Consider the following 20,711-nt stretch of genomic DNA (forward strand, 5'->3'; position numbering starts at 1 on the left):
GCTCATGAACAGCCCCACTCAGATTTGGCAAACTAAAAGCCATGGCTTCCTTATTGTGTGAATGCATCTCATGTCCATTTCCCCTCTCTTTCTGCAGCCTTCCCTTCTTTCCAGTATTATTGGCCCTTCCGATGTATTCTGCCCCTCCCAGGGTAGGAAATTAAATTTTATTATGTTTGGGTCTACAGAAAGTAAGATTAAGTTTGGATAGTTGCCTTCTGGCATTATTAGGTGCCTGGGTGCACATTTTGGAAATTATTCTGCCATAGTTAATGGTTTTGTGAAGGCGGCTAAAAGAATTTACATTACATGACCAATTGTGTTATTGTCCTATTATTTTAAGCTTGGCTGATTCCAGCCGTCAGAGACGCTTCCTCCACTTCACTTACATTGCCACCTCTCAAAGTGAACATCCAGTCCTCCCTAGAAACAAATTGATGTTCTGTGGCAACAATTACAGCTGCAGAGAAGTAAATAATGCCATGATTTCAGGGCATGTGTTTTTTCCATTATGATTAGGTCACTGCATTAGCAATTTAACTTAAAGATATTTTAGAAGAGAGGAGCAAAGGCATATTATTTCATAGATATTTCCTCCACACAGAAGCTGCATCAAAAGTAGTCCTGGATGCATAAATAAAAAATATAGGTCATTTAGCCTTTCACACAGGCTGGTGCTACAGAGCCCAAGGCATGGTGTTGTTGTTTAGTCGTTAAGTCGTGCCCGACTCTTCATGACCCCATGGACCAGAACACTCCAGGCCCTCCTGTCTTCCCCTGCCTCGTGGAGTTGGGTCAAATTTATGTTGGTAGCTTCGATGGCACTGTCCATCCATCTTGTCCTCTGTCATCCCCTTCTCCTCTTGCCTTCACTCTTTCCCAATGTTAGGGTCTTTTCCAAGGAGTCTTCTGTTCTCATGAGATGGCCAAAGTACTGGAGCCTCAGCTTCAGGATCTGTCCTCCCAGTGAGCACTCAGGGTTGATTTCCTTTAGAATGGATAAGTTTTTTCTCCTTGCAGTCCAGGGGAGTCTCAAGAGCCTCCTCCAGCACCACAATTCAAAAGCATCAATTCTTCGGCGGTCAGCTTTCTTTATGGTCCAGCTCTCACTTCCATACATCACTACAGGAAAAACCATAGCTTTGACTATTCGGACTTTTGTTGGCAAGGTGATGTCTCTGCTTTTTAAGATGCTGTCAAGGTTTGTCATTGCTTTCCTCCCAAGAAGCGGGCATCTTTTAATTTTGTGGCTGCTGTCACCATCTGCAGTGATCATGGAGCCCAAGAAAGTGAAATCTGTCACTGCCTCCATATTTTCCCCTTCTATTTCCCAGGAGGTGATGGGACCAGTGGCCATGATCTTAATTTTTTGGATGTTGAGCTTCAGACCGTTTTTTGCGCTCTCCTCTTTCACCCTCATTACAAGGTTCCTTAATTCCTCCTCACTTTCTGCCATCAGAGTGGTATCATCTGCATATCGGAGGTTGTTGATATTTCTTCCGGCAATCTTAATTCCAGTTTGGGACTCCTCCAGTCCAGCCTTTCTTATGATTGTAGCGAACAGCCCTGCCCTCACCCGTCTGTCACAGTTGAACAGTGGAGTAGGAGATAATGAGAAGATGGAAGGTGGAGCCAAGGGGGAAAGGGGTTGCATATAAAGGCTGGTGTATGGAGTCTGAGAGAGAGATTCTGTGAGTGGAGAGACAGTGTGAAACTTAAAAGTGAACTTAGAGTGAGTTAGAGATCTGTAAGAACTCTGAATGGAACAGAGTGTTAGTAGGAGTTTAAAGTTAAAGTAGAACTGATTCAAATACAAGTGATTGTTCAGTCATTTAGTCCTGTCCGACTCTTCGTGACCCCATGGACCAGAGCACGCCAGGCCCTCCTATCTTCCACCGCCTCCCGGAGTTGTGTCAAATTCATGTTGGTTGCTTCGATGACACTGTCCAACCATCTCGTCCTCTGTCATCCCCTTTTCCTCTTGCCTTCACACTTTCCCAACATCAAAGTCTTTTCCAAGGAGTCTTCTCTTCTCATGAGATGGCCAAAGTACTGGAGCCTCAGCTTCAGGATCTGTCCTTCCAATGAGCACTCGGGGTTGATTTCCTTTAGAACTGATAGGTTTGTTCTCCTTGCAGTCCAGGGGATTCTCAAGAGCCTCCTCCAGCACCACAATTCAAAGGCATCAATTCTTCGGCGGTCTGCTTTCTTTATGGTCCAGCTCTCACTTCCATACAACACTACAGGAAAAACCATAGCTTTGACTATTCGGACTTTTGTTGGCAAGGTGATGTCTCTGCTTTTTAAGATGCTGTCAAGGTTTGTCATTGCTTTCCTCCCAAGAAGCAGGCGTCTTTTAATTTCAGGGCTGCTGTCTCCATCTGCAGTGATCATGGAGCCCAAGAAGGTAAAATCTGTCACTGCCTCCATATCTTCCCCTTCTATTGTTACATACAGCACTGATGTTACCTGTCTGTCATGGGTTTGGAGGGAAAGTTCCATCCTATGGGGAGTGGAAGGCGGGACATCAGGAGGAGGGGCTGTACTGTATATATATGTGAAGCCTGTGTGGAGAAGTCAGAAGCTGAGGGAGAGCTGAAGGAGAAGCTGAAGAGAAGAAGCTGGTGTGGGAGTCTGTGTGTCAGACAGGGTACTACTGTGTGTCAGTCAGTACCAACCTGATAGGTTCAGGTGTCTGTATGGTTAGCCAGAACTGATAGGTTCAGGGTCTGTGCTTTATCTAAAGGTGTTCTGTGTGAACCAGACTGGTGTATGTATGATTGAGACTAAGCCACGTTACTGTATCTTATTTACTTGATCATTTTATTTTCCCTGTGTGTTATTTAAATAAACCTTGTTCTGTTATTTGTTAAAAATCCATTCCTGGTCTGTGTGACTCCTTACAGGGAATGGTTGGTGGCAGCTTAGTGAAACTGTGGCATATCCCAGTAGGTCTGGGGTTGTCACATTGATTGGTGTCCAGCGTGTGGGATACGACTGGTCCAGTTGTCCAGCGGTCCAGCAAAGCCTTGGCAAGTGTGCCCAGAGCAAGGGGGGTCTAGTCAGGGACAATCTGAGAGCGCGTAGGTAATCTTCTAGGCTTACCTCACGGGGAGGTAGGCTAGTGGAAGAACGTGTGACCTCAGATTGGTGGGACTAGATTAGGGAGCTCTGAGGCAACCTGTTTTGGCGGGAAAAAGGCTGAGGCAAAGCTGAGTGAAGTAGCAGTGATCTAGCCTGTCTGCTGAGAGGCCTAGCAGAGGGGGGTAGACTCTGGCTGGCAACAGTTGCAAGTTAGTGCTGAAAGAACAGCAGCAATCTATAGAAGGCTGGTTCTGAGGTAAAAGAGAAAAAAAAAGTGGTCGCTTTATTTTGAGGCTTGACTTTTGAAAGCAGCCTGTTCTGGGGGGGGATTATGCCATTGACTCGAAGCCAAATGGCAGAAATGGGTGAAGCGAGGGAACCCCAGGTAGACCAAGGTTCTGAGGATGAATTTGGCTCAGTGCAGGATGAGAGCACGGGAGAACAGAACCCAGAACTCAGGAAAATGCTCATAGTCCAACAGCATGAACTGAGGGTGAGGGAAATGGAGGAAAGATTAGAGAGAGAAAGAAGGGAGGAAAGGGAAAGGCAATTTGAAATGGAGCAAAGGGAAAGGGAGAAACAGAGACAATTTGAATTGGAATTGCAGAGAGAGAAAATGGCGTTTGAGTTAAGAAAATTGGAACTGATGAATCAGAACAATAATAACAATAGGGATTCTGAGGGGGGCCAATTGTCTAAAACTGACCTGAAGAAATTCCCTGTATACCACAAGGGAGATTGCCCTGAGGTGTTCTTTTCCCTAGTGGAAAGAGCGTTTGTGGACTTCTCAGTAAGGGAAACTGAGAAGATGACCATTATGTGATCTTTAATCAGTGGCAGCCTGGCAGAAGTATATGCAGAGATGCCAGAGGAATTGCTGAGAGATTTCGCAGAGTTTAAAAAGCTGGTGTTTGCCAGACATGGGATAAATGCGGAACAGCTGAGGCAAAGATTCAGGTCACTCACAAAGAAACCAGAGCAGACTTTTACCCAAGTGGGGGCCCAACTGGTGAGGCTGCTAGAGAAATGGCTATCTCAGGAGGGAACAGAGACCTTCCAGCAGCTCAAAGACCTGATAGCGCTGGAACAGTTTTATTCAGTCCTGCATGGGGAACTGAAGTTCCAGGTGAGGGAAAGGAAACCGAAATCTGTGGCCGAAGCGGCCGAAATCGCAGATTTTATTTCCCAAATAAGAAAGCCCTTAGGTGAGGGGAAATCTGTAGGTAAACCTAAAGAAACCTACAGCAAGTACTCTCAAGGACCAGGGAGAAACCAGCAAGGGGGAGGGGCCCATGGTGAAGGGAAGCCCTCAGACACGAAACCAAGACCTCAGATTTTGGAGGGAAAACCAAAACAAGATGAGAAAGACTCAAAATACAGCAGAAAATGTTATTTCTGTCAAGGAAAGGGCCATCTAATCTCAGAGTGTGAGAAATTAAAGCAGCTAAAAGGAAATGTGCCTCATGATTTGAGTGGAACCAAGCCAAAAGCTGTGTTCTGTGTCCAGAAAGAGCAAAGCTCCTTGCCACTGAGGGAGCCTGTTGCCATGGCTACTCAACCTGGAACAGTTACATCTGCTGATCAGGCTGGGGAAAATGGTCCTCTTGTGGAGGTCAAGCGCTGCTTACTAGTGAGGACAGATTCTCAGTTGTTTGAAACCGCAGGGGTGGACGCAGGAATACTTGACCATCAGTATAGGGGGCTGAGGGATACTTGTTCCCAGGTGACCCTGTGCCATCCAGATATTATTCCTAGGGAGTATATAATCCCGAATGAGAGCATGAAGGTGGCAGGGATTGAGGGACAGGTGATCTCGCTGCCAGTAGCTGAGGTACCTGTGAACTTTCAAGGCTGGAGGGGAGTTTGGCGGCTAGCGATTTCATCGACTCTGCCAGCAGCCGTGCTCGTGGGAAATGACCTGGCTGAACATGTGAAACGGGTGCTAGTGATTACACGCTCACAAGCCACCACGGGGACAGTTCAGGGGGGTACTGATGAGCCCGAGACGGAAGCAGGTGGGGGAAGTTCCGAAGCTGTGGTGGAAACCTTGACCACGGACAGCAGATTTGGCCAAGAGCAAAAGGCAGACGCCACTCTCCAAAAGTGTTTTGAACAGGTGACAGACGCCCAGCTAACACCTGAAACCCCAGTGAGATTTCGAGAGGAAAAGGGAATTTTATATAGAGAGACCCTGAGGAATATCTCAAAAGGGGGAGATGGGATCAGAAGTCAGCTGGTGGTACCTGAAAAGTATCGCCCCATGATCTTACAAAGGGGGCACTCTGACATGTTTGCTGCGCACTTAGGGGTGAACAAAACACAACAGAGAATTACACAGAATTTTTACTGGCCTGACATAGGGAAGCAGATCAAGGAGTTCTGTAAACAATGTGATGTGTGTCAGAGGCAGGGGAATAACCGTGACAGGACCAAAGCAAAGTTGTGCCCTTTGCCTGTGATTGACACTCCGTTCAAATGTATAGGGGTGGATATTGTGGGACCTTTGCCCACGGCCACAAAGAGGGGGAACCGGTTCATTCTCACCATTGTGGACCATGCCACGAGGTACCCTGAAGCCATACCCTTGACTAACATTGAAACCAACACAGTGGCAGATGCCTTGGTGGGGTATATGTCCAGGATGGGATTTGCCTCAGAAATAATCACAGATTTGGGCGCATCGTTTACATCGAAGCTCATGAAACGGTTATGGCAAATCTGTGGAATTAAACACAAGGAAACCACTGCCTATCACCCTGAAAGTAATGGGTTAACGGAGAAGTTCAATGGGACTCTGATGCGCATGATTAGGGCTTACTTGGCAGAGAATCCAAACAATTGGGACCAGAAGCTGCAATCCCTTTTGTTTGCTTATCGATCAGTGCCACAAGCCAGTACCGGGTTCAGTCCATTTGAACTCTTGTTTGGGAGAGGGGTGAAAGGGCCCCTTGATTTAATCAAACAAAATTGGGAGCAGATCACCCAGGATGACCCACAAGACGTTGTGACATATATAGACACCTTGATGAATGACCTAAAGAGAAACCTAGAGCTAGCAGCAGAGACCCTGCAAGCTCAAAAGGTCAGAAAGAAAGCTTGGGATGACCAGGAAGGCAGGGAGAGGCACTTTAACCCAGGGGAGGAAGTGCTTTGGCCTAGGCTCTGCAAAGAGAACAAACTGCAGCTGGGAAGCCCAGAAATAAAATACTTGGGTCACATAGTAGGGGGAGGAGTGATCAAACCCCTAGAGGCCAAGATAGAAGCAGTTCGTGATTGGCCTAGACCCAACACCAAGAAAAAAGTCAAATCATTTCTTGGGTTGGTGGGCTACTACAGAAAGTTCATCCCGAGGTTTAGCGAGATTGCGGCTCCGCTGACCGATCTGACGAGGAAGAAGACTGATGACCGCATCCCGTGGACCAGCGACTGTGAGGAGGCGTTCCAGAGGTTGAAGGAGGCCCTCATCAACTATCCAGTGCTGCGTGCTCCAGACTTCGACCGGGAGTTCATCATCTACACCGATGCGTCTAACAGCGGGGTAGGAGCAGTTCTTTGCCAGGAGGATGAAAATGGTGACCAGCATCCAGTGTCCTACCTGAGTAGGAAACTCCAGAAAGGTGAGAGACATTTGGCAACTGTGGAAAAGGAGTGCCTGGCCATAGTCTACGCGATCCAGAAGGCCAAGCCTTACATCTGGGGAAGACATTTTATTCTGTGCACTGACCATTCACCACTGCAATGGTTAAAGACAATGAAATCCCACAATAGCAAACTTATGAGGTGGGCTTTAAACCTGCAAGACTATGACTTTGAAGTGAAGGTGGTCAGAGGGTCAGTGAACTGTGTTGCTGACGCCTTGTCAAGAAGACCCGAAGAATGAAGACGGCGAAAGAACATGGACTATGTATATATTTTGGTGACCAAAAAGTTAAATGTACCTGTTGTTTATTAAACATGCCTGGTTTGTATGAATAAAGGTAAATTGATGTATTGTAAATGGTAAATGTTTAAATGCCTAATTGATATGTTTATCCAGAGTAAGTATGGTATTGTATGTTAATGTATAAATGTTTTTGTATGTTTTGGATCCAGGTTGTTTTTTGGAGAAAAGCACCTTAGCTTTCCCCCTACAAAACAACTTATAAAGAGGGGAGGTGTTACATACAGCACTGATGTTACCTGTCTGTCATGGGTTTGGAGGGAAAGTTCCATCCTATGGGGAGTGGAAGGCGGGACATCAGGAGGAGGGGCTGTACTGTATATATATGTGAAGCCTGTGTGGAGAAGTCAGAAGCTGAGGGAGAGCTGAAGGAGAAGCTGAAGAGAAGAAGCTGGTGTGGGAGTCTGTGTGTCAGACAGGGTACTACTGTGTGTCAGTCAGTACCAACCTGATAGGTTCAGGTGTCTGTATGGTTAGCCAGAACTGATAGGTTCAGGGTCTGTGCTTTATCTAAAGGTGTTCTGTGTGAACCAGACTGGTGTATGTATGATTGAGACTAAGCCACGTTACTGTATCTTATTCACTTGATCATTTTATTTTCCCTGTGTGTTATTTAAATAAACCTTATTCCTTTATTTGTTAAAAATCCATTCCTGGTCTGTGTGACTCCTTACAGGGAATGGTTGGTGGCAGCTTAGTGAAACTGTGGCATATCCCAGTAGGTCTGGGGTTGTCACATCTATTTCCCAGGAGGTGATGGGACCAGTGGCCATGATCTTAGTTTTTTTGATGTTGAGTTTCAGACCGTTTTTTGCACTCTCCTCTTTCACTCTCATTACAAGGTTCTTTAATTCCTCCTCACTTTCCGCCATCAGAGTGGTATCATCTGCATATCGGAGGTTGTTGATATTTCTTCCTGCAATCTCAATTCCAGCTTGGGATTCCTCCTGTCCAGCCTTCCGCACGATGTATTCTGCATATAAATTAAATAAGCAGGGTGACAATAGCCTTGTCGTACTCCTTTCCCAATTTTGAACCAATCCGTTGTTCCATATCCAGTTCTAACTGTTGCTTCCTGCCCCACATATAGGTTTCTCAGGAGATGGATAAGGTGGTCAGGCACACCCATTTCTTTTAGGACTTGCCATAGTTTGCTGTGGTCCACACAGTCAAAGGCTTTTGCATAGTCAATGAAGCAGAAGTAGATGTTTTTCTGGAACTCTCTGGCTTTCTCCATAATCCAGCGCATGTTGGCAATTTGGTCTCGAGTTCCTCTGCCCCTTCGGAATCCCGCTTGTACTTCTGGGAGTTCTCGGTCCACATACTGCTGAAGCCTACCTTGTATGATTTTGAACATAACCTTGCTGGCGTGTGAGATGAGTGCAATTGTCCGGTAGTTGGAGCATTCTTTGGCACTGCCCTTCTTTGGTATTGGTGATTAGCAACCTGTGATTTACAAGTGATTAGCAACCTGTGATTTACCTATTGAATATAAATCATATGTTAACTTCCCTGACCTAATAATTGAGTTAAGTTTGAAAAGCACACTTGTCTCCTTGATTAAATGGTATCGAAGCAGCAATACCTGGTGGCAGCGAAGAAAGAAGAAGAGCGAGAACCTCATGAAGGCCTGGGGGAATAGGGGCTTCAGAGGGGATCGCTGCAATGATGTATTCTGCATATAAGTTAAATAAGCAGGGCAACAATATACAGCCTTCTCGTACTCCTTTCCCGATTTTGAACCAATCAGTTGTTCCATGACCAGTTCTAACTGTTGCTTCCTGTCCCACATATAGGTTTCTCAGGAGATGGATAAGGTGGTCAGGCACGCCCATTTCTTTAAGGACTTGCCATAGTTTGCTGTGGTCCACACAGTCAAAGGCTTTTGCGTAGTCAATGAAGCATGATAAAATGCAGCAAATGAACAAGGTTGCTTGTTGCTGGAGTTTTGCTTTGCAACCTTGCATGCTGCCTATACTGTAGTTTGTTTGACTGAGAGGAACTTTTCTGGGTTGCAAAAGGCAAATGCTGTGCAGAAAGAAAAATCACGCCCTTTACATCAAGCCCATGTTGAAGTGACATGTTTTCAGCCAGCTGTATTTGTCTTCAACCTGATTTGAGAGCTGTTGCTGCCTTCATAGCACTGATATTCATAAAAGAAAGCTTTTACTTCTTAAGACTGAGAGGGCGACCTGACCAGATCTGTACTTTAACAGGAATAAATGATGGTATCTTTTCGGTATCATCATTGTTTTTCTGCTCTTACGCCTTTTCTATCCCAGCCTTATGGCTTCTTTTTTTTTTTTCACCCCAGGAACCCAGCTACGAGTTTATTGTGTGCTGGAACATAAATAAATTGGCAGTGCAGGAAAGAGAGAAACAGAGCTGTAAGGAGGATGCGGAAAATGTGGCGGTTGTCTCAGGCATGCAAAGTGGTTGCTGATCAGATGCTGCAGAGATGCATGAAAGATCTTGTATCTGCATGGGGATTATTGCATTTCCCCTACATTCAAAGTCCATTTTGTGCTGGCAATAACACAACAGTGCAAGGACAGGCAACAGTTATGGTGTGTTCCCGTTTTAAGATATAGCATCCTAGAAGCAAAACCTTCCTAAACAAAGCAACCATGTAAGGGTTCTGGTGGAGCAAAATCTTGTATGAGCTACATTCGCTCAATAAGGAAGCCATAGCTTTGCAAAATCAGAGTGACGCTGCTAATGACTAGAACCTTTGAAAATCAATAAGTCATAGGCTTGCCATAAATTGGTAATAAGCAGAATACATCATGTGAAAGACTGAACTGGAGGAATCCCATGCCGGAATTAAGATTGCCGAAAGAAATATCAACAACCTCCGATATGCAGATGATACCATTCTGATGGCAGAAAGTGAGGAGGAATTAAAGAACCTCTTAATGAGGGTGAAAGAGGAGAGTGCAAAAACAAAAATGGTCTGAAGCTCGACATCAAAAAAACTAAGTTCATAGCCACTGGTCCCATCACCTCCTGGCAAATAGAAGGAGAAGATGTGGAGGCAGTGACAGATTTTACTTTTTTGGGCTCCATGGTAAGTGCAGATGGTGACAGCAGCCACGAAATTAGAAGATGCCTGTTTCTTGGGAGGAAAGTGATGACAAACCTAGACAACATCTTAAAAAGCAGAGACATCCCCTTGCTGACAAAGGTCTGCATAGTCAAAGCTATGGTTTTTCCAGTAGCGACGTGTAGAAGTGAGAGCTGGACCATAAAGAAAGCTGTCCGCCGAAGAATTGACGCTTTTGAATTGTGGTGCTGGAGGAGACTCTTGAGAGTCCCCTGAACTGCAAGGAGAACAAAGCTATTCATTCTAAAGGAAATCAACCCTGAGTGCTCACTGGAAGGACAGATCCTGAAGTGGAGGCTCCAATAATTTAGCCATCTCATGAGAAGAGAAGACTCCCTGGAAAAGACCCTGATGTTGGGAAAGTGTGAAGGCAAGAGGAGAAGGGGACGACAGAGGATGAGATGGATGGACAGTGTCATTAAAGCAACCAACATGAATTTGACCCAACTCCGGGAGGCGGTGGAAGATAGGAGGGCCTGGCGTGTTCTGGTCCATGGGGTCACGAAGAGTCAGACACGACTTAACGACTAAACAACAACAATACACCATCAATTTCATTGTTTCTTACAGGTTTGTTTTAAGCAATGTTGCTCCCTCCACAGATGTACTTAAAATCTAACCACTATCCCACACTGACTTGGAGTAGGATTTAGTCATCAAGTCCTTCATACGTTACACAAATTCAAATGGGCCTACTATAACTGTGACTTACTTTAGCATAGTTAGTAGCAGTTAATGTAGGCCCATTTGAATCAACAGAACAAGTCAGTTCACTAAATCTCCACTGACGGAACTATAATGCAGTGCAATGAAAGCTAAGCAACAATATTTTGACCATTGTTACATGCTCTCTTAAACCTACAGCAACCCTATGAAATAGTGACTTCCAAAGATTTTATCATTAACCGTTCTCCTTTGGTCCTGCAAACTCAAAGTCATGGTTTCCTTTGTTAAGTCAATCCATCTAATATTTAGACTTTTCCTCTTTCCCTACTGCTTTCCACTTTTTCTAGCACGACTGTCTTCTCCAGTGTGTCTTCTCAGGGTGTGCCCTAGGCATGCGAGCATCAGCATGGTCTTTTCCACTTCTGCTGAGAAGCCAAGCTTGATTTGATCTAGCATCCACACTTATTTGTCTTTCGGGTAGGCCACAATGCTCATAAAAGTCTCCTCCAGCACGGCGCTTTAAACGGAGCTTTTAGAGCTTTCTGTAAAGCCTGTTGACAGCTTGAAGGCATGGGGAAATTATTACTCTGACCTGCCTTCAGTTTGGATCAGTGTTTTCTACAGATGGCTCTATTTCCGTTCACACAACGAGCAAAAGGGAGGATTGCCCAGATTCTTCTAGGCAGAATCCAAGAGAGGCAAAGTTAACCTTTACAACGTATAATAATACATGAATTCTCCAGCAGCTGCAGGGCATTCAGTGCTAGCATGTGCCATAATTACCTTGAATGACATACATCAGGGCCAAAGATTTTAACCTGCTAAAAATACACAAGAGCCAACAAACCCCCGTTTCCTAGATTAGAAGACCAAGGGGTCAGGGGAATGGTAATCCATCAGTATTTCTTGCAAAGTTAAGGCAACGTTTTACAGTGCTCTTTTATGTTGTCTGCCCTAATTAATAAAAGTGTCACAGCAAACACACCGATTATGCATACTGTTGATTATGCTTTATTCCTGCTGGTTGCTGATCACAGGGAGGCTGGCTGTTGGGTCGCTGAGCCTCCATTGTGGGCCTGAAAGTCCTGCTGAGAAGCAATTCATTGATTTTATCTGATTTTAATTAATGGATGTTTACATTTATATAGCAGGCCAGATAGCTCCGTCAGAGTTGACTTGACAGCACATTATTATTGTTATGCTTAAATTTGTTAACATTATTTTCTTTTTTTATGAAGATTGTAAGCTGCTTTATCATCAATCATCATCATCATCATCATCATCATCATCATCATCATCATCATCATCATTAAAGATATTTTTAACCGCCTTTCTCCTTCAAAAGGAACCAAGGTGGCTTACATCATTTAATCAACAATAACATTACTTTGTCATGGAAGAGTGAGATATAAGAGCAAGAAATTAAAAGATGTTGAAGAACTTTGTTGCAGGAGATCAGATTCCACCTAGCCTAGGGTGGTTTTAATAATGGATCCAACTCTTTTGGATTTTTCAGTTGGGGATGAGAGGAGCTGGTCCTGTAATCTCTTGTGAAAAGAGAACATGATATGCCATGGAGTAATAATCTGTGGTGAGAAATCTGTTGAAGGTTCACTTGTTCTTAAATAAAGCTTGTGGACTCCACGCGTAAGGAGGGGTATTTACAAGCTTTACTCGGCCCTTGTCCTTTTCAAAAGGAATGTTCTGATGAGCACCAAAAAGCAGGGTTTGGACACATAGAGAATTTAGTTGGACAGAATAGCCTCTTCATCTTCAGCTTGTGTCCAAATTTGTTGAAAGTGATGTGGAAGAATCATAGAAAAATGAAGCTGGAAAGGGCCTACAAGGCCATCAGGTCCAACTTCCTGCTCAGTGCAGGAATACAATCAAAGCAAATCTACCAGGTATTATCTAAGTTTTTCTTGAATGCCTACAGTGTTGGAGCACTCACCAACTCCCAAGGTCACTGGTTCCACTGTCATACTGCTCTAACAGTTAGGACATTTTTCCTGATATTCAACCGAAATCTGGCTTCCTTTAACTTGAGCCCATTGTTTCGTGTCCTGAACTCTGGAATGATCAGATCTTGCCCCTCCTCTGTATGACAGCCTTTCAAATATTTGAAAAGTGCTATCATATCAGTCTTCTTTTCTCAAGGCTAAACATGCTCAGTTCTTTCAGTCTTTCCTCATTACGGTTAGTGTGCTCCCCTCATCATGTCTTGAGACCAAATGCTTTGAGCGCAACTGAATAGGCTCCCTCCCATCATGAATTAAGTTGAGTTTTGGAAACCCAGCCACAATATATGTTCTCTTCAACAGAAAGTAATATGTAAATATGTTTAAATATTTAAAATATTTTACCCTGCCTTTCTCTTTTAAAGAAAAAAAGACTCCAGGCAGTGTATTCGTAAAGGCTTTCACGGCCGGGATCTAATGGTTGTTGTGGGATTTTCGGGGTCTTTGGCCATGTTCTGAAGTTTGTTCTTCCTAACGTTTCGCCAGTCTGTGTGGCCGGCATCTTCAGCGTATGCTGTTCTCTGAAGATGCTGGCCACAGAGACTAGCGAAACGTTAGGAAGAACAAACTTCAGAACATGGCCAAAGAGCCCGAAAAACCCACAACAACCATTAGACCCCAGGCAGCTTTTTAAATACAGACACTAAGGATGCTCACAGTTCTTTGGACAAAACTGGACTGCTATTTTTTTGATTTTTAGGAAATGGTGGGGCAGAGGACGCAGGCTGTTCTTTACCTTTAAAGCAGAGCAACATCCCCAAAGTTCTTCCTTATCTTGTGGAGCATTTCTGGGCTTTAAAAAGATGGCCTGCGTTGATTTGAAACAAGGGCATCGGAACATAAACTACCAGTTCAACGGCGGAAAGCTGACCCCCGCTGAAGCCCAAGTATTGCTCTGGGCAGTCCAGCCACAAAGGCACTAAAGTGGGTTCATAAATTCCCAACCATGTCTTATAACCATTTTCTTCCAGCTGGTGCTGCTGTGGCCCTTTTGCAGAGCTGTAGGGAAAGATGCAAGTTTTTTTCAAAGCCCAAAGTCTTTCCCGGCCCTTTTCATATACTTGGGAGAGCCTCTTCATTTCTTTCTTTGGCTCTCAGCTTAAGCCTTGATTACACTGCCTTATTTAAACTGGATTTCCCTTAAAATGATTCGAACTAGAGAAAGTTGATTACAGAACACAGAGCTCAACTCAGTTTCATTTCCACCTTAACCCATGCTTTTCTCTTTGCAATTGAGTTTACTCAACTCCTCTGCAATTAAAGGGCTTTACCTTACAGAAGTACAGTGGTGCCTCGCTTTACGATTGCCCCGTTTAACGATGAAACCGCATTACGATGAACTTTTTGCAATCGCAAAATGATGTTTCCTGTGGGGGAATTTTGCTTTGTGATGATCGGTTCCCTGCTTTGGGAACTGATTCTTCGCAAAATGTTGATTTTCCAACAGCTGATCGGTGGTTTCAAAATGGCCACCGGGTAAACAAAATGGCCCCCCGCTGTTTTCTGGGACAGATTCCTTGCTGCACAGGCAGCGAAAATGGCCGCCCTATGGATGATCTTCGCTGGACGGCGCGTTTACAGCCCTTTGGAATGCATTAAATGGGTTTTAATGCATTTCAATGGGTTTTTTCTTTTCACATTACAACGTTTTCGTTCTACAGCGAATTAATGTCGTAATGCGAGGCACCACTGTATACCAATTTTAAAACTGTTCCCTTTGAGCTCCTCCACCTGGACATTTCAGACAGCTGTGGAACAAACAGACTTGTGTTGCTGCTTAGGCATTCTGGAACTATCTACAGATTGTTTATCCTCTCACTTATTTGATTATTTATTTGTTTGTTTGCTTGCTTGCTTGCTTGTTTAGCTTATAGATACTACCTGACTTAACGATATTACTGGGCTGGTTTACATAACGTGAACCAAGATTATTACAAACCCAAACAAGAATAGAATTCCAATCATCACCCCAGCTAAAAGCCAGATTTAGGCTGAATATCAGGAAAAAATTTCTTAACTGTTAGAGTAGTATAACAATGGAACTAATGACCTCGGGAGATGATGAGCTTTCCAACACTGGAGGCATTCAAGAGAAATTTAGACAACTACCCGGCAGATATCCTTTGATTTTTATTCCTGCATTGAGAAGAGAGCTGGACTTGGTGACGGTATAGGCCCCTTCTAACTCAGTTATTCTATTATCTATTATTTGTTTTCATCATAGGGAGGCCTGAGAGCCCTGAAACACACAAGAGGCCTATAGGCCCAGTCTTTATCATAGAAGCTTCTTTTTACTGTCCTAGGAGAAAGTGCCCTTTTAGGAGTGGTATAACTGGCCCTCAGGCAGTAAGCACAGGTTTACAAATACAATCTCTCAGACATGAATATCTACCTGAATGACATATTTAGAACACCAACATTCACCTCCTAATGATGGGCTCTCTGTGGCATATAATGTGTACCCCAGGGAAGCTACCTTCTTAAAGGGTGTGAAATCCTGCAGTCAATAGCAGAAATCCCTCTGCCCCATATGTCCAGCCCTCCTGAAGAACATTTTGGGAGCTCACGTTTTCCTAGTGTTGTTTTTTGTATTAATTAGTTCTGAATATCTACCATCTTTCCATCAGGGAGCTGACGGCATCACCCATGCCTCTTCAATGAGCCCATGAGGTAGGTCAGACTAAAACACAGAAACTGGAAGCATTAACCTGGGTCTCCCCATTTCATGTCTGCCTCACTCTCTTACCAAAAGACCACCTGCAGATGGTATAAGCTCTCCCACCATTTCAGGATGCCTCCATGCTGCATGGCCGTAGCCTGGGCACCAGGAAGGAAGGGGACTTACCTCCACACTACTTACTGGTCCACTGATGGAGGAGGAAGAGGTAGACGGTGCACTAACCTGCCGTGTTTAGGCCCCATTATATTTTTGTAATGCTAGCCCGTGAAGGATCCTTTTGGAATCAAGGTCAAAGGGAAAATGTCCCCCGAAATATGAGCCCATGAGGTTTGGCTTAGGGATCCAGCTGAGGAGCCAGAGGTTGGGAGTTTGATTTTCCCACTCGGCCTCCTTGACAGCAGCCAGACTCAATGATCCGTAGAATCCCTCCCTGCCACTCCAAGTGCTAAATCTCGGAAAGAGCGCTCTTGGAAAGGGACCACACTTTTGTTGCCCCCAGTGCTCTGCCACCAGAGGCAGCCTCCTCCGTGTGCTTAATAGCAGGACCAGCTCAAACACCACCCTGACTCTTAACATGTGTCCTGTGTGAGAAGTGAGAATGAGGTAGTCCTCAAGTCAACAAAGAAGAGTTTGCTCCAGGACCTGAACTTGCCAGCTTTCCATGCAGCACAGAAATATTCATATATTTTTCTTTCTTTCTTTCTTTCTTTCTTTCTTTCTTTCTTTCTTCCTTCCTTCCTTCCTTCCTTCCTTCCTTCCTTCCTTCCTTCCTTCCTTCCTTCCTTCCTTCCTTCCTTCCTTCCTTCCTTCCTTCCTTCCTTCCTTCCTTCCTTCCTTCCTTCCTTCCTTCCTTCCTTCCTTCCTTCCTTCCTTCCTTCCTTCCTTCCTTCCTTCCTTCCTTCCTTGGACTTTGTCTTGCGAGCGTGGGCAGAAGGCCATTTTTAATGGCTACCTCTTGACCTGCCTTTGTCTCGCAGGGCTGCCGTGGATCCGAGCCACAGCTCACACAGCTCAGCAGCCTATCATCTGGAGGCCATTTCGTCATCGGAGAAGGAGGCGAGGGCGGGAAGCAGCTTGAGCCCTCGCTGTGTGAATGCTGAACATATCAAGGCAGGTAATAATCATAATAATACTTGGCATGCATGCATGCAGGGGCCTTTTTGAAGCCTGAATTGCCACATGAATATTAATCAATCAATCTTCAAGCTTAAAGTGGATCACCTCACCAACAGGGTGAAAGGAAGGATGCATTGGGCAAGTGGTACTTGAACCTGATTGGCTCCGAAGCCACAGTAGCAATGCGTGTCAAGACCGAGAAGGACAACAGTGGCCCCTCCCCACCATGGCAGGGTGCCAGAGCAACGCCTACACTTCCTGCCTGCCCGCCTTCTCTCCAAATATTGCCATTCCCAAAACTTTCTAGCTCTTTTTAATACAGTTTTTTCAGTCTGAGACTACAGGAGCACCGTCCAAGCGTGAGCGGTCACCCCTCCAATGTGTTCTCATCACTCAAGGCAGTTTTTTAAAAAAGCAATTAAAAATAAAGCCTTTAAAAGGAGACCATCTGATGAAAGACCTGAAACAACAGCATCCGTGCTGTCATCATAACAAACTAAAACGGTCATCCCTGGAAGCCGAATGGTTGAAGATTCGAGATCAATGAAATGAGAATAATGTCTTCATGGTGAATATGGATGATACTGAAGTCAAGAGGGCGATGTAGTCAATGTTGCAGGAGGGCAGTAAATCTTCTCTGAGGTTTAGTCCAAATTTTGCAAACACTATGTGCATAGTCAAAGCTATGGTTTTTCCAGTAGTGATGTATGGAAGGAAGAGCTGGACCATAAAGAAAGCTGACCGCCAAAGAATGGATGCTTTTGAATTGTGGTGCTGGAGGAGGCTCTTGAGAGTCCCCTGGACTGCAAGGAGAACAAACCTATCCATTTTGAAGGAAATCAACCCCGAGTGCTCATTGGAAGGATAGATCCTGAGGCTGAGGCTCCAGTACTTTGGTCATCTCATGAGAAGAGAAGACTCCCTGGAAAAGCCCCTGATGTTGAGAAAGTGTGAGGGCAAGAGGAGAAGAGGATGACAGAGGATGAGATGGTTGGACAGTGTCATCGAAGCGACCAACATGAATTTGACCCAACTCCAGGAGGGCCTGGCGTGCTCTGGTCCATGGGGTCACGAAGAATCAGATACAACTAAATGACTAAACAACAACAACAACATCCAGGGTATCTTCCAATATCGCTGTCCAAAGCCACTTGCAATATCCCATGCAAGCAAAGTGATGCTTACAATTTTGAAACAAACTTATTTGCTATGTATGAGTGAGAAATGGCAGGTATTCAAGCTGGATTTAGAAAAGAAGAGACACTAGAGATCATGTTGCAGTTTGTGCTTCAGATTACAGTAAATGTGTTGGTCCTGACATGGATTTGTCTAAAAGAAATAGATGTTCCTCAGCATTTGATTCTCTAGATGTGTAACCTCTACTCTGCCCAAGAAGTTACTATTAGAACAGAGTATGTAGAAGCAAAATGGTTTCCCATTAGCAAAAGTGTCAGACAAGAGTATATTTTATGCCCTTTTTTGTTCAGTCTATATTCAGAACCATATGGAAAGCTGAATTTTATTCAGATGGAGTCAAAAGAATCTGAAATACCAATAAGCTAAAAGATCCTTGGTGCAATCATCAGTCCAAATGGAGGCTGTAGCCAAGAAATGAAAAGATTAAGACTAGAAAGGGCAGTTATGAAGGAACTAGAAAACTTCATTAAATATAAAGATGTGTTTCTAGAAACCAGGGCCAGTTATTCTAGAAACCAGAATAACTTTCTTGTTTTGCTAGTGTGCTGTTGTCTTGCTCAATTCATGGCTTATTAAAATTTTGCCAATGATTGGAGTTAATTTTCCTTTTTGCATAATTTTACTCATTTTTCCAGAAGCTTGTTCTCTGATTTCGTGACTGTTTCCTATTACTTTGTAACCATTCAACCTCTGTCTTTGCCAGGTATAATTTCCATTTTTTCCCCACTTTTCTTTATTTATTTTTTAAATAAAGTATTTAAAGAGACCTTCTGGTCTGGAGACCGTTTTTAAGAGAAATTCAGGTTCAATAATTCTGGTGGCCTTGCCAAGATTCAGCCACTAATTACCTGGGTATGCTTCTGAGGTGTGTTAAGTGTTCTTTTATATTTTGATTTCCTGGTTGGACAGTTGCAGCTTCTGCCAAAATTTCTTCTGTGGAGCTTCTGTGGGTTTAAGTTCCAGGTCAGGATGCTTTTGGAGGATTCCCCTTCAAAAATGGGGGGGGGGGATAAGTAGTGATGGGGACGGTTTTTGTCATGAGCACAAGAAGGGAACAAGTCAAAATCCCCCTTCCTGTGCTCCTCAATACTAACTCTGATTGAGGCTATCTGCAGTTGCTGTCTGAATTTATAAACAGATCCATAGACCTTGAAGAGATGCTTGTCGTTCATCCATCACCTTACAGTGTTGGGGGAGAAAAAAACACAAGCACAAGTATGCTGCTGTTTTGACTTATATACTATCCCATAGTACTAATACACTCTCTGGTGGTTTACAACACAATTATGCAAACAACACTTTGCCCCAAAGTGAGTCAGGTACTCATATAACCAACTTTGGAAGGATGAAAAACTGAGTCAACCTAGCTACTTAAGCCCTTCAGCATCAAACTCAGGTTGTAAGCAGAAGCTAAACTGTTGTTGTTTAGTCGTTAAGTCATGTCCGACTCTTCGTGACCCCATGGACCAGAGCACGCCGGGCCCTCCTGTCTTCCACTGCCTCCCAAAGTTGGGTCAAATTCATGTTGGTTGCTTCGATGACACTTTTCAGCCATCTCACCCTCTGTCATCCCCTTCTCCTCTTGCCTTCACACTTTCCCGACATCAGGGTCTTTTCCAGGGAGTCTTCTCTGCAGTTTACTGCAGTTTAACCATTGTGCTACAGGGCTCTTTGGGGACAATGTGAAAAATCAGGGCTCTGCCCTGGGCTCCCAAAATCTGGAAGGTACCAAAATCTAGAGGTGAACCATATTCTGATGAATGTCAGCAAAATAAACAACACCTCCTGCTCTTATTCACTCTCCCCTTGCTTTTTAAAAGCACAAGCTTTTCTTTTGGAAACAATTTCACATTATCCACCTCCTTTTTCTTGCTGGGGGTTTGTGCTCATGCATCAGACAGAATGGTTGGGAGGCCATGTTAGGTGCCCCCTCCCATCCACTGCCAATTTTTTTAGTTATGTCTCTGTCAAACAGCCGAGGGGTGGGGGGGAGGGAAGGGGACTTTTTCTCAATATGCTTGATCTGTCTTAGACTCAGGCTGTGAGGTTCCACGACTAGCGCTCTGAGGAACCCACTCGGTGTGCAAAAATGCTAATACCAAAGAACCAAAGCAGTGCTGTCAGTCAAACATGAAGCGATGAGAGACGTCTGGTATGTATGTCAGAAAAGATTCCAGCTTTAGTAGCATCTAAAATACCCAATAATCTGGATCCCTGACTGAAGGCATGAAAGGAGTCAGGTTTTTCCACGAAGCTTCAAACCCACCTGTCCACAAAGGCATGATGAAGGATGAAGACAGGATCGTTGGCTGATCCTTGCACCTCAGACATGGAGCCGTTCATGTAGATGTGCAACGCGTTGTGCAGACTGCTTTGAGAGGTGTTAGAGATGGCGGTACTTGGGTTGGCGAAACCTGTTGGTGTAGAGGAAGTCAAGGGGTAAATGGCAATGTTGGTGCAAGAGACCTAAAGGAGATCTCCTCCCATCTGTACTGCCTCCAACCTTTTCATCAACATCAGACAACTTTCTCAGTTTCCCTCTCCCATTCCTTAACAGCATGACGTTCGGCAGTGGTGACTAGCATCTAAAGGTGTGCAGATTTGTGTTTTGGGAGTAAAACTCAGAGAATTGCCGTCTGATGTGCTCAATTTCCTGTGCCATCACACATTACTGTACACAGAGAGAAGCACTCTAGCTTCACCTGGATCTATATGTCTAAGATGGAACTTTTTTAAGTACAGCACTGGTTCTTAACCTTGGGTTACTCAGGAGTTTTGGACTGCAACTCCCAGAAGCCTTCACCACCAGTTGTCCTGACTGGGGTTTCTGGGAGTTGCAGTTCAAAAGCATCCGAGTAACAAAGGTTAAGAACCACTGAAGTGCAGCCTCTACATTTGGGAGCCATG

The 20,711-nt window shown here is 44.5% G+C and overlaps 1 protein-coding gene across 1 annotated transcript in view; it reads right to left on the reverse strand.

Annotated features, from left to right (window-relative positions):
* The window catches only part of TYR (tyrosinase), a 72,173-nt gene that overhangs the window by 14,315 nt on the left and 37,147 nt on the right, over positions 1–20,711 (reverse strand). The window contains exon 3 of the mRNA XM_020810966.3: positions 20,071–20,218. Coding sequence (XP_020666625.3) covers positions 20,071–20,218 — 148 coding nt within the window. The remainder of the gene's footprint in view (positions 1–20,070; positions 20,219–20,711) is intronic.

The sequence above is a fragment of the Pogona vitticeps genome, chromosome 3 (genome assembly GCF_051106095.1).
Source record: "Pogona vitticeps strain Pit_001003342236 chromosome 3, PviZW2.1, whole genome shotgun sequence".
Classification (NCBI taxonomy): Eukaryota; Metazoa; Chordata; class Lepidosauria; order Squamata; family Agamidae; genus Pogona; species Pogona vitticeps.